Below are 12,891 nucleotides of genomic sequence, written 5' to 3' on the forward strand. Positions count from 1 at the left end.
TTGGTCATCCTGTCGACAATTTCAGATTCGGTTCATGTAGACGGTAAGGGCCCTCTTGCGGTCCCGGCAGTAGAGTCGTTCTTTCTCCTTGGAGGTAAGGGACACTGCAGAGAAGGTTGGCAAGATGATCTATTATTCCTATGTGGAAGTGCCTTACTGCATTTGGCAGGAATGCCGCTTTTGTGCTAAGGACCCGCTTAGCTGGGAACAATTAGGTGTATGGCTGAATCACAGACAGCACCTGTAGGTCGCCGAACTTTACAGATGTTATAGTGATAAAAAATGCCATCTTGATAGTGAGCAGTCAAAGGGGACAGATGTGAATGGGTTCAAAGGGAGTGAACATTAGGTACGTAAGGATCTAATGACATCCCCATTGCGGCATCATAAATGGTGTAGGCAGAAACATGTGGATCTGCTCCTCGAAAACTGCATCACAACAGGTGACTTGATCCATCAATTGCAGACGCTCAATCGCCACGCTAGGATGTGAAGATTTTTCACGCTGGGAGGAGGACCTGGCCTTGCTGCTGCGTTAGAAGATACACCCAAAGGGGCAGCTGGATCAGAGGCCATGTGTTCATAGCCAGAAGTTCTGGTTCCCACACATTCATCACCCAGTCAGGAGCCATTAGGAAGACTTGTGCCTAATGTTTCTTGATCTTTCTCAGCACTCTGGGAAGGAGAGGCAGGGGCGGAAAGGCACATAGAAGTCTTGATCCCCAGTGCAGGTGGAAGCTATCTCAGAGGGAGAACTGACTTGGGAACTTCAACACACAAAACCGAACGCTCTCTGCTGTGGTGAATAGATAGAGTTAGGTTTCCTCTCAGTGCTAGAAGACACCCTGTGCCATTAACGTGTTTCACTGCCATTCGTGATCCGCTAGGCAACGACGGCTTAGTTTGCCCACCCTGAAGTTTAAAGATCCAGACAGATGCAGGGTGATCAGGGATATGCCCTGAACTTTCAGCCAATTCCAGAGAAACAGTGCCTACTGGCAAAGGACCCATGACCCCACGCCTCGCTGTTTGTTGCAATATCACATGGTGGTCGTGTTGTCTGTGAGATCCTGTACTTGCTCCCCCTGGTAGGGAGGAATGCTTTTAGTGCCAAGCAAGTCGCTTGTAACTCCAGCAAGATGTGGAGGAGAGCGCCTGCCGGAAACCATAGCACTCTGATCTTTATCTCTCCCAGATGGACTCCCCAATCCAGCACCAATGCATTTATCACAACCTCTAACTCTGGGTGGAGTAGGAAGAGGAGTCCGCCGCTTGTCCAACTGCGGTCAAGCAAGGGGAAGAGTGGTGTTCACAACCTCCACAGATGGGCTGCAACCACCATCACCTCTGTGAGCACTCAATGTGCACTGCTAATACCAAAAGGGGCACCGTGAACTGAAAGTGCTCATGGCCCACCTTACACAGCATGTAGCGTTTGTGGGACTGTAGGACAGGGATATGAAACTGTAACTTTCCCATCCAGTCTCTTGGATCCACAGCAGACAGCGCTTTGGCCAGTTTGAGCATTTTGAACTTGCCTCTAAGAAGGAAGAAGATCATAGGACATATTTTGGGTTTACGGCAAAGACCTCCATCCTTTTTCAGCACCAGGAAATAACACGAATAACAGCCAGTTTCGATTTCTGAGGAGTATGGACAAGTGGTCCTCTGGGAGGTGTTGTGGTGTTAGAGGCATATCCAGTTGGTGTGACTGGAAGGGTAGGGAATAACCATGTTCCGCAGTCTGGTGCACTCCTTGGTTGGATGTGATACTCTCCTACCAACAGGGGCAAAAGGTGACACATCCTCCTGCAAGATCATGGCCTACTGCGGGAGGTCTAAAGTTGCTTTACAGACGCTGCGGGAGATGGGCTCAGGGTTGGATAGGACATTGATAATTGACACCTCGGGCTTGAACACAGTGGTCTGACGAACAGGTGGAGCTAGGCCTATAGAGCGAGCAGTGGCTTTTAAAATCTTTTCAGGGTTGAGTGTACTTTTCCACAGAACAGCCTTGAGCCTTCGAAGGGCATGTCAATGAGGGACTGTTGGGCGTCTGATGACAAGCCTGTGGATCGAATCCAGGAGTGGCATAGAAGCACCACACTAGTCCTGACAGCCGTAGTGGGGCAGTCGGTTGTGTCCAAGCCTGAACAGAAAGAATACATTGCTGTGTTCTGGCCATTTGTGATTAGGTGTTGTACGTTGGGCCAGATGTTTTCTGGGACAGCTGACAAGATGTCTGCCCCTCTGTCCCATAACACCAGTGAATATCTGTCCAGGAGGCAAGATGTGTTGACAAACCTGAAGGCAAGGCTGGTAGAAGAGAACACACGTTTAGCAAATGGTTCCATTCACTTAGATTCCCCGCCAGGTAGAGTGGTGGGTGGGCATTTGAGTTCAAGGGACTGATGGATGCTTGTTTCACTAGGGTCTCTGCTACGGGGCAGGGTGCTCAAGTAGGAAGTCAGAATCCCCAGAAGCGGATCTATGCACCTAGCCATCTGTCTACTGGGGTGCAAAGATCCTCGCCCAAGTGCCTAGCGCACATCTGTTAGTGCCTCATTGAAGTGCAATGGAGGTCTCTGGTTGGTTTCCCCAGGTTGTGGGTAGAGTGAGGTATAAAACCTCTGATGCCCTTCTAACAACCGTCGCAAAGGAGAAAAACTGTTGCCACGGCTGGATGTGGGGAGGAAAGACCAATGTCTGGAGAGGTGGGCAAACCTCTAGCATCTTGTGTGTCATCAAAAAGAATTCCATCATCTTCAGGGTCCCCATAAATATGGTCATCTTCATCCTCCTCACCATTTTGGTGAGGAGTGTCTATCGCTAGATTCCAATGGGCACAGTGGTGGGAAATGGGTTTCAGAGTCCAATAAAACTACTGGCTCCACTTGGGGCATCTGTGATGCCGGTGTTGGCGCCCGAGTGTGAGCTAGGAGTGTCAGCTGGACATTGTGCCAGAACCAGTGGTGCCTTGCTCAAGAAGGGGTGGCTGGACTCGAATCGAGAGTGAGTGGTGCAGTTTTTCAGAACAGTAATGTTGCCAACAGTCTGGGAAGGTTGGGGTGCATCAGGATCAACATCGATATAGACTCGGAAATGGGGCAGTGGCACCACGACCTTCAAGTGCCAAGGGCATCACACGATTCAGAGCGGTGGGAGTGGTGGGACGCCGGAGACCCCTGTTTGAACTTCTTGTGCTTTTTTTTACCTACCGGAACATGACTTCAATGACAACCGGTCACGGAAGCAGCCTCTGGAGCGTGTCTGCGACTGTGATCGGGACTGCGTTTTCAATTACTTGCGGAGCTCGGCTCGCATTGCAATTCGTTTTCGTGCAGCACTCACACAACGCAGAGTCCTGTTTGGATCCAAGACACCACAGACAGGTGTCATTTATAGATGAAAATCTCTATACGGCTTAAGCCCTGTAGTATTAGGGGGAGACATGTCTGCACACAAGAAATTTGAGGGGGAACATTCTGTAAGATTGACAGGATTAAAGAAGCTCCGGATAAGCGTTGAAGAAATGGAAAAATGGAACGACGTCCGCTAACGGAGGCGGAGCATTTATGGGGGCCCAACGTCACATCCGGGGTGAGACGGGTTTGACGTGAAGCTGCATGACACCATCTGAAAAAAAGCAAGGGAACTGATAGCAAAAAGGTAGCCACACCTATAAATCCACTCTTTTGTGCTTTTCTTCTTTTAAGTGTCTGTTTAATTGTGTAAATATCTTGTTCATAAACAAACCATTAGTTTAATAAATCAAGCCCAATGTCTTCCCTTTGCATGTTTTGAGCCTTTTTAAGATTCCTTCCTTTCAGGCTGCTTTCCTGATAAAGTGTAGTCAGATGAGGATTGTGTGGGCGCCCTATCTAGCAGTGTCTTCTTAGTCTGGAGATTTAAAATAAAAATTACACTGATGTGTTTTTTTGCCTGCCCTGAGGAGAAAGGTCTTGCTCTCTTTATCACTATCCCATTGAAGCTGGTCTTCAACAATGAATCAGCCAAAACAATTCAAAATGGCCAACGCAAATGTAGACATCAGAATAACGGAGAAGGTTAAAAGGAATTTTATTAACTTTTTTTATTTATATCTTTATTTTATTTTTTTTTAGAAAATTGGATTCTCTTGTTTTTGTATTTATGTGAAAACACCCTCACCTATTTGATTTTGTACATTTTCTTTCAACAGCCGATGTGTTTAACACTTAAGAACGGCGCACTGTCACCAGAGTACCTCCTCCATCCCACCACTTTCACCCATTCCCCCAGGACTTCAATTGTAAGAATTATTTTGTTTAAAAACACATTCAAAACCTTTTTATAGCTTTTTTCTCTTTTAAATAAAACACGGTCTACAAAACGTCAGGGTTGTTCATTATTTTCCATGCGATCATAAATTAAAAACACGGGCGGGTGAGGACATGAGGCAAATTATGAGATGTCCTTTTACATTCAAGATAGAAAACATCTCCAATTTTGGTCCCCGCAACTGGTATGACAGGGTAATTGTGGAGCTGCCACATGACAGAAGTAAGACTCCCCATAAAACCTATTGGGAAAAAAAGCTCCTTTTGAAGAGATAATAGGTGGGTTCTGATGCAGGAGAGTGTCACCTGCAACCAGACTTTGTTTCTGGCTGCCACACACAAATCAACTGTCATGCTAGTAATAAGCCAGCAACTGCAAGAAAGGATGTGAAGTCACTGTGGCAGCGACCTCACCACCTGAGTGGTTCAGAAAGTGGCTACATTTTGCAACAATAAAGGTCGACTGTTTCCGTGGAGAGAGGACAAGTGCAGGAGGTGCACCAAGCCACCTTTGGGGAAAAACCACACAAAAACAGTATAGACTGACTGCTAGGTAGGCCCACACAATCCAGCTGAAATTGGTTTGAGAATGTGCCAGGACATTGTTCACCCACCATTTGTCAGCTCATGTCAAGGACACCACTGACTAAAATGCGTGCCAAAGGCTGTCAAATAGCATGTGAAAGCACTCAAAAAATAATGATCACATATGAGAAGAATATATATGCACACATTTGCATATATACATAAAAGTGGTCAGAGATGAATCAAAGCAGGAGATTTGATTAAAAACATGAGATTTAATCTCTTTCAAGAAACAGCCTCCAGCGATCTGTTACCAAAAGCCTATTATCTTCCTGGCTGCCCCCTGGTCTCCACATCACAGGAACAGCAACATATCCAGTCCCTGGGGGCAGTCATATTTTCAGCAACCTTTAGAATGTCCATTTAAAATATAATTTCGCCTGAAATTATATATTTTTTCTTAAAAAGAAAAGAAAAATAAGCCCAAGACAGTGCACCGTTCCACTGAAACAAAATGTCTTGCCAAACTAAAAAATATATATATATATTTTTTGTGTCTTTTCATTTGCCCTTTGACAAACCCGCTCGCCATCCCCATTACACCACCCACTCTTTCCGCTTTGGGACTATGAAGAGGAGGCCCCATGGAAACAACCAGTTCTGTGCACCTAGGTAAATTTCATTAGATGTCAGTCGCTTTCTGTGAGAAAGTTGTTAATTACTTGCAAGGTCATGGATGTTTAAGGACTGTGTTGCTGTTTGCACATGCTGCATCTTACAGTTCGGAGCATATGCACGCTGGCAGTCCTGCTGGTCTTGCCATTCAAAGTTGCCAGTCCACCTGCATGTTTGCACCTGGCATTGCAAGCTTTGCGGGGCTAGAGCTAGACTTGTGATTGACAGGTCTCCAATAATGTATGTTTGTCTGTGAAGTTGCGGTAGTTGATGCCAATCTTGCACCACGGTGTCGCTGGTTCTGCATGTGATGTCGTCAGTCGCGGGTGTGATGCGATGAATGCTGGTATCGGGGCAGGCCCACAGAGTGGGCATGGCTGAGAAGGGGGGTAAGGGCAGAGTTTTTCATTGATCCCAGAGGTGCCTCCACTTTAACTCTTTTTCTTGGCCTGAGAAAAACATAGCGTTACATTAGAAACAAGGATATATATACTTCACAAATCACATCTAAGTACCTTCACAACCCTTATTCTTCCAAAATCAGAGTAATTACAAGCCCATGAGGTTCTGGGACTTTACATAAAAGCAATAACTATTATGTTTTATAAATCAAACATTTTCTGAGGTGATATTCATAGTAGAAGACTACTGAAGTGTACAAAGAGGGGAACAGAATATAATTAAAATATCAAAGATAATGGCAAGATGTTTTTTTTCTAAGTAAGTTTTGTTTACAAACGAGGGAGGACGTACAATACACTGCCACAAACAATTGAGGGTCAGAAATGAAACAGGCAGAGGGTTCAAGAAAGGGAGAGTGTCAGGGTTTGGAGGTACCAACTGGTTAGTATCATTAAGATGGTGGATTCCCGTACTTCAACTTGATAGTAGTACTAATCGGTGGGTCTGGGAAGCCACCAAATCTAAATCCACTGCCTTTCTCAAAAGTCAGTTCAGTTCATATGCTTTTATTCGGTATGTAAAAAATACAACCATATAAGCAAACAATTATGACAGCATAAAACATACATAAAGTAAAAATAAGATCCAAGTGTAGAAGGTAGAATACATGAATCCTTAACGACGTCAGTAGTTACCATCGTAAACATTGCAATAATGGACAGTTTATAAATAGATTTACAGTACAATATCTCTAAATTCCATCAATCCTAGGGTGCAAGTTACGCAGAATATACAGTACCAAGATATTTAGTGCATAAACATTTAAAGTGCATGTACCCGCTTAAAGTGTCATGTGCAACGCAAGCCTAAAATATATAAAAAGCCTAACAAATCTATATAATACAGCTTACTTGTAAATAACATAAGGCATAGCCAACTTTAGATTCCAGCAACTATTTAGTGCAAAACTTCGCGGTATGTATGGTACCAAGATATACTAGTGCATGGGCTGCTGCCCTCTACCAAGTGTCATGTGCAAAAAGCTTTCCAAAGTGCAAAAAGCATGTAAAAATACCCTGAAAATAATCAGAGAACTATCGATTTCCTGATACTAATACATTTTAAAATGTAAGATGCTGTAAAAAAAACAAATATCAGGACTGTTTAAAGATAAAATTAGTTTCATAGCGGTTCTAGTAGTGCGCACTTGATATTTTAAAAAGACAGGTTTAAAGTAAAATTTCCTAATACATATAAAATTTGCAAAGCATTAAGAAATGACAACAACTCTGTGTGGACACCCCATCACAAGGGCACGCAGATTTGGAACCCTTTTTTATATTTCGGGGAATGCCACCAAATGGTGGGCTATTCCTAACCTCATCGGTGTTAAGGCAAAGCGGTGTGAATTTCTTGTTACTTCGGTAAGATATGACTGAAAACCCCTGTTATAATTCTGTTCCCGGTAAAATCTGAATGTGGGTTGTTTTGAAATGGCACCTTCTCTGGCAGTTTGGACAAAGGTAAGAGGTAAATTTGAGCTCTTTTTTTGGAAGGGAAACTACGCGTTCATGATCCAACAAAATATCATAGTGGAACAGTAAGTTATACCAGTGACGAATATAGCAAAGCCAGGGGATGTAAAGGGAGTGGTCCAAATTCATACAATCGCTGATAATGGTTTGGGTAAATAGTGTTTCGCTTTTTGTCCATATCGAACGCCAAAGTAACAATGGACGTAAGGCTGCTAAGTCTGTGATATACTCCATACCTACTTCTAGGTGAATTAGCTGTCTGGAGGCCGAAGTGGGTACACATAGCAGGCGTGTGAGGAAACTATTCTCATCTTTTTGTAGTAGATTCCCACTGTCGTGTCCCCACACGCCAGCCCCATATAGCGCAGAGGACACACACACCTCGCGTTATAAATTGCAACCATATCTTTAATTCTTCGCTCACCTAGTTTAGTCGAAAACCTAAAAATACTATTTATACTTCTGGTCATTTTAAAATGTATATTTCCATACTCATTGGTCCATTTACCGTCATCAGAAAAAGTTATACCCAGGTAACAAAACATTTTAACTGACTGTATTTTAAAATCATCTATAAAAAAAGTCCTTGCAGGTTTAACTTTCTTACCACAGGTCATGGTAAAAGTTTTGGTTTTATTTATTAAAAGTTTCCTCTCTTTAATGAATACTGTAAAGCTATCTATTAAGCGTTGAAGTCCTAGTTGTGTGCGAGATAACAAGACCGCATCATCTGCATAAAGCAGAATTGGGATAGCCTCGTGGTTTACTTGTGGTGCATCTGCCGGGATCTTTTTTAAAATGTTGTCAATTTCATTTATAAAAAGCGAAAATAATAATGGTACTAAAACACATCCTTGGCGAATGCCTCTTTTCACCTGAATATTGGAAGTGCACTCGCCGCTGGTGCCGTAACGTACTTTACATGATAAGGTTTGATAGAGTCGGGCTAAAAAGTATATTATTTCCTTGGGGGCGCCGGCATCAAGTAAAATGGGCCATAAAATTGAAAGATCTACAAGGTCAAAAGCGCTGCTTAGATCCGCAAAGCATAAAAACAGGTTCCCCTTTTTTTATCTAAGTAGATTTATTAATAAGCAAATCTAAGTTAATACATTGTTCTAAGGTCCCCATGCCCTTTCTGAACCCATATTGGACTTTAGTCAAAATATTATTTTCTGTAGCCCAGGTTTCTAACCGGCTCAGCAATATCCTACTGATAATTTTGATGGATGAATCCAAAAGAGAAATCGGGCGGTAATTGCATGCCTCGGATCTTGAACCTTTCTTAAAAAGAGGAATGATTAAAGATTGACCCCAAGTTAGTGGGAGATCAGTTTCAGTAGCAGCATTAAAAAACCGTAGTAAAATAGGTGCCCATAGATCCATTTCATTTTTGTAAAAATCTATGGGTACACCGTCAGGGCCCGGTGCCTTGCCTCCTTTGCTATTTTTTAGCCCTTCGTATACCTCATCTAATGTTATTGATAAAGATAAAATTGGCCACATCAAAGCACTACAGGAAAAGTCTAAAAGCAACCTGTCTGGGTTAAAAATGGCGGAATAGTGTTCAATCCAAGCATTGCATTCCACGTGGGAAGTTATATCAGGAATGTGGTTGTCAGTTTTTAGAAACGGACAGTTGATGGTCTCCCAGAAAAGTTTGCTGTCCTTTGAATCTGCTGCCTGGTTGAGCTTGGCCCATGCCTCTGTCTGTAATTCTTTTTTCCGCATTTTAAGGGATAAATTATACTTGTGGCGGAGGCCCTGGATATTTATAGTGTCTCTCGGTTTAAAGCCAAGTGCTTGTTTCAGATTATACAAGGCTTCAGCACAGTGTTTATCAAACCAACCATTCGTTGACGTCTTGTTCGGGAAATATTATTTCCTAGTTAAAAGGCCCTCTATAGTTTCGTTAATTATTACCATATTCGTGAGCACTATACTCTGTTGGGCCTCATCACGCAGGCAATAATCAATTTCTTGGGAACATTTCTTAACAACTTACCTTTGTATCTTTTGAGGGTCTACACCAGCCCATTTAATACGCATACCATTTGGCCTTGCCGCTGAAATGTTAGCGATGCAGGTAGTTGTTATTGAAGTTTTATTCCCCCAACAAAGCAATGTTATCGAAATGCTATTGTGATCACTTAAGGGTTCTTCAAGTATCCATAGATTAGAGAATCTAGCATCATTAGAAATCAAAACGTGATCAATATTGGTACTAGCATTCCTGCCCTTAAAAGTCGGACATTTAATATTACCCCTCTTCAATGTACAGTTCAAGAGCTCCAAATTGAATACGGCCATTAAGTTGTTTAGTGCTGTCCCATAGGTGTTGTGGGGGAAGTGAATGTTTACTGTATCATCTGAAATGTTGCAATCCCTCATATAACTACAGGTGTTACTTAACGCTTGGGGGCACATTTGGAGATTTAAATCGCCCACCCATAGAATAGTTGCAGGGTTACTTAAGGATACCAGATTTTCTTCAATTACCTTTCCCACAGCTGGTAGTATAGAACTCTTGGTAGTGTCAAAAATGCTATTGTAATGATTGATTAAAATAAGATCGTTCCCCTTACCCATACTAAGCCGCATTATCTGGGTGTGGTTAGCAATTGATGTACAATTCAGAATTTTACACATAGGTAACATTGTTGACACAAGAATCAGCAATCCTCCCTTGGCCCTCCCTGAATTCGATTGGATGGCGTCCGCCCAGTAAGACACATATCCTTCTATAAAAACACTCCCTATGTGCCAAGTTTCTTGCAAACATATCATGTCGTAACCCCGAGCGATTAATTTTCCCCAGAATAGTGTGTCCAGTTTCTTACTTAGACCGGCAATATTCCAGGTCATGATGTGGTATCCTTCATCCGTGTTGGAAAGTACGGGATTATTTCCAAGATTATTACTAGCTACAGATACCCCCGTGGTTTCATCGTTTTGATCAGATGTAAGAAAATCAACACTTTCCTTAATTACAGATTGATGACTATCAAAAGTGGGGGTATCAACATGATTATTACATTGTGGGGATCGCAGAACCTTAAGTGGCACCTTAGATTGTATTTGAACCCCAACAAATGCATCTTTCTCAACGTCACTTCCAGTGTGGTTGGATGTTAGCTCAGAAGTTACCAAGATATGGCTTAACTGGGGTGGCAGAATTCTCTCTGTTGGGGCAGGGACAATTTGCAGCGTATGATCGAGAGCGTTATAGGGGATATCCGCAACATCCTCTTTTCCAAGTCAATCATTCTCCTCCAATGAATCTAGGATCTGATATCTATTGTTAGTCTGGATCTGGAAAACATTCCAAGGTTTAGGGGGGTTAAGAAACTGTTTGTGGTAGTGAAGAGGGTTGCTGGTATAACCTAGATTTGCTGGGGGGATAGTATCCATTAGGTGCCTATAAAAGTAACCTAGAGGTAGAAGGGTTGTATTGTACTCCCAGCTGGAGGGGGGGGGGGGGGGGGGGGGGGGGCATTGACCAATGTTTTACGTACCCAGTCTGTAGTCCTAAAATTTATGATTATGCAATCTCCCCTAAAGCTCTTCTTTAGGGGGCCCACCCAACCCACCCTTTGTGTCATGATAATCTGATTTGCCCCTTCCATAGGGTAACCGCAGTTTTTGGTCAGCCAGCTTAAAGTTTTGTTTTTTAGTGCTGTATGGTTTTCATATTGGGCCGGCCTTAGACTTGGAACATTTGCAAGGATCGACCGTACTATCTAAATTAGCTGTGTTCTTGGTAGTGGTGTTGATAGTGGGTTTATTATTACCATCGGTAGTAGGTAAAGGCGAGGTAATAGGTAGCTCTCTGGGGGTAGTGTTTGTCGTGGGCGGATCATTATAAGTGGATTCAGTTCTCCCAATCCGATCCAGGGTAGGTGCATTTGATCTAGGTACTAAATTTGGACTCCTGTTGCCCTTGCTGCCCTTGCTCATGTCCTCCCCATTTCCCCCGATGTTCAGGGTTGGCCAGGGATTATTATGCTGTGGGTTTTTACTCAGTTTTTCAAGGCTACCACTTAATTTATGTACCTCTCTTGCCAAGTTATCCACCTTTTCATGCAAAGGTCTTAGTAGATCGATTAATTTAGTATATAAAGCTTCCATATTTATAGGCGTGGTAGTCACTTTGGTGTGTTGCTTAGATCTGGTTAAAACTGAGCTACCTTTGGTACCTATTTTTTTATCCCTTTTCGTGGGCGATCTTCCTTTTCATTTTTGCCCCCCGGGCCTCATTGTGGTGGCCGGGGGGTGGGGAATTCTGGGTTATAACTGTGGCTGGGAGTATGGGGGTACTTGACAGGCAAGTTGTATCGGGATTAGCAGGGACCTTGGGTGATCCTACGGCTGCCGCATCTTCTGTGTGTTGTCCTGGTACGGAGCTACTTTCTCCCTGTTCACTTATAATAAGGCTTGTACCCATTGAGAGACGTCAGTCCGCCCAATTTCATCGTTAAGTGCACTAACTGCTTTAAACAGATAAGTGTCCAAAGTGTTACAAGTAGTTTCTGACAATGGTTTAGGCCGTCTCCTGGGCATTGTATGCCTAGTACTCAATGACTAGTTCAGTTTGAATGGGGTTGTATACAAACTCACAAAGGCTGTACGAGTTACGTAAAGTATCTAGCAGTAGTCCTGCCCTCAATGTACCAGTTGTTTGCAAATGTAAAGGGGGGGGGGGGGGCCCAGCCCAACCTCCTCCGGCCTCGGACGGCCGCAGACGGCCCCGCCCTTGTCCCGGGCTTCTCCCGCGCGCGTCCCGCGACGCGGGAGGATGATGGTCCTTTTATGCGCCGCCAGGCGCCGAGATGACGTGCGCGGCAACCTTGCCGCAAAGGACGCTAGGAGATGTGGTCTCCTCGCTCTGCGGCCGCTGCCTCCGGTGTTCTGGCTGCGGAGGCGGGGGAGACACCAAATGGACAACAGCAGCCCCCACGGACTGCAAAAGAAAGAAGGCAGGGACGTTCAGGCAGGAAATCAGCAATAGGGATGTCCCACGTCGCAAGAGTAAGCAGGTAAACCCCCGCTCCACCGAAGGATGATGGTCCTTTTATGCGCCGCCAGGCGCGGAGATGACATGCGCAGTAACCTTGCCGCAAAGGACGCTAGGAGATGTGGTCTCCCCGCTCTGCGGCTGCTGCCTCCGGTGTTCTGGCTGTGGCGGCGGGGGGGGACACCAAATGGACAAAAGCAGCCCCCACGGACTGCAAAAGAAAGAAGGCAGGGACGTTCAGGCAGGAAATCAGCAATAGGGATGTCCCACGTCACAAGAGTAAGCAGGTAAACCCCCGCTCCACCGAAGGATGATGGTCCTTTTATGCGCCGCCAGGCGCGGAGATGACGTGCGCGCAACCTTGCCGCAAAGGACGCTAGGAGATGTGGTCTCACCGCTCTGCGGCCGCTGCCTCCGGTGT

The 12,891-nt window shown here is 44.4% G+C and overlaps 1 protein-coding gene across 3 annotated transcripts in view; it reads right to left on the minus strand.

Annotated features, from left to right (window-relative positions):
* Positions 1-4,141: 4,141 nt before the first annotated feature.
* The window catches only part of TCF20 (transcription factor 20), a 226,685-nt gene continuing 217,935 nt past the window's right edge, over positions 4,142-12,891 (minus strand). For all 3 annotated transcript variants that reach the window (XM_085601146.1, XM_085601144.1, XM_085601145.1), the window contains one exon: positions 4,142-5,968. In XM_085601146.1, the coding sequence (XP_085457272.1) occupies positions 5,951-5,968 (18 nt within the window). In that variant the 3' untranslated portion in view covers positions 4,142-5,950. The remainder of the gene's footprint in view (positions 5,969-12,891) is intronic.

Source organism: Triturus cristatus, chromosome 4_2, assembly GCF_964204655.1.
Source record: "Triturus cristatus chromosome 4_2, aTriCri1.1, whole genome shotgun sequence".
NCBI classification, from domain to species: domain Eukaryota; kingdom Metazoa; phylum Chordata; class Amphibia; order Caudata; family Salamandridae; genus Triturus; species Triturus cristatus.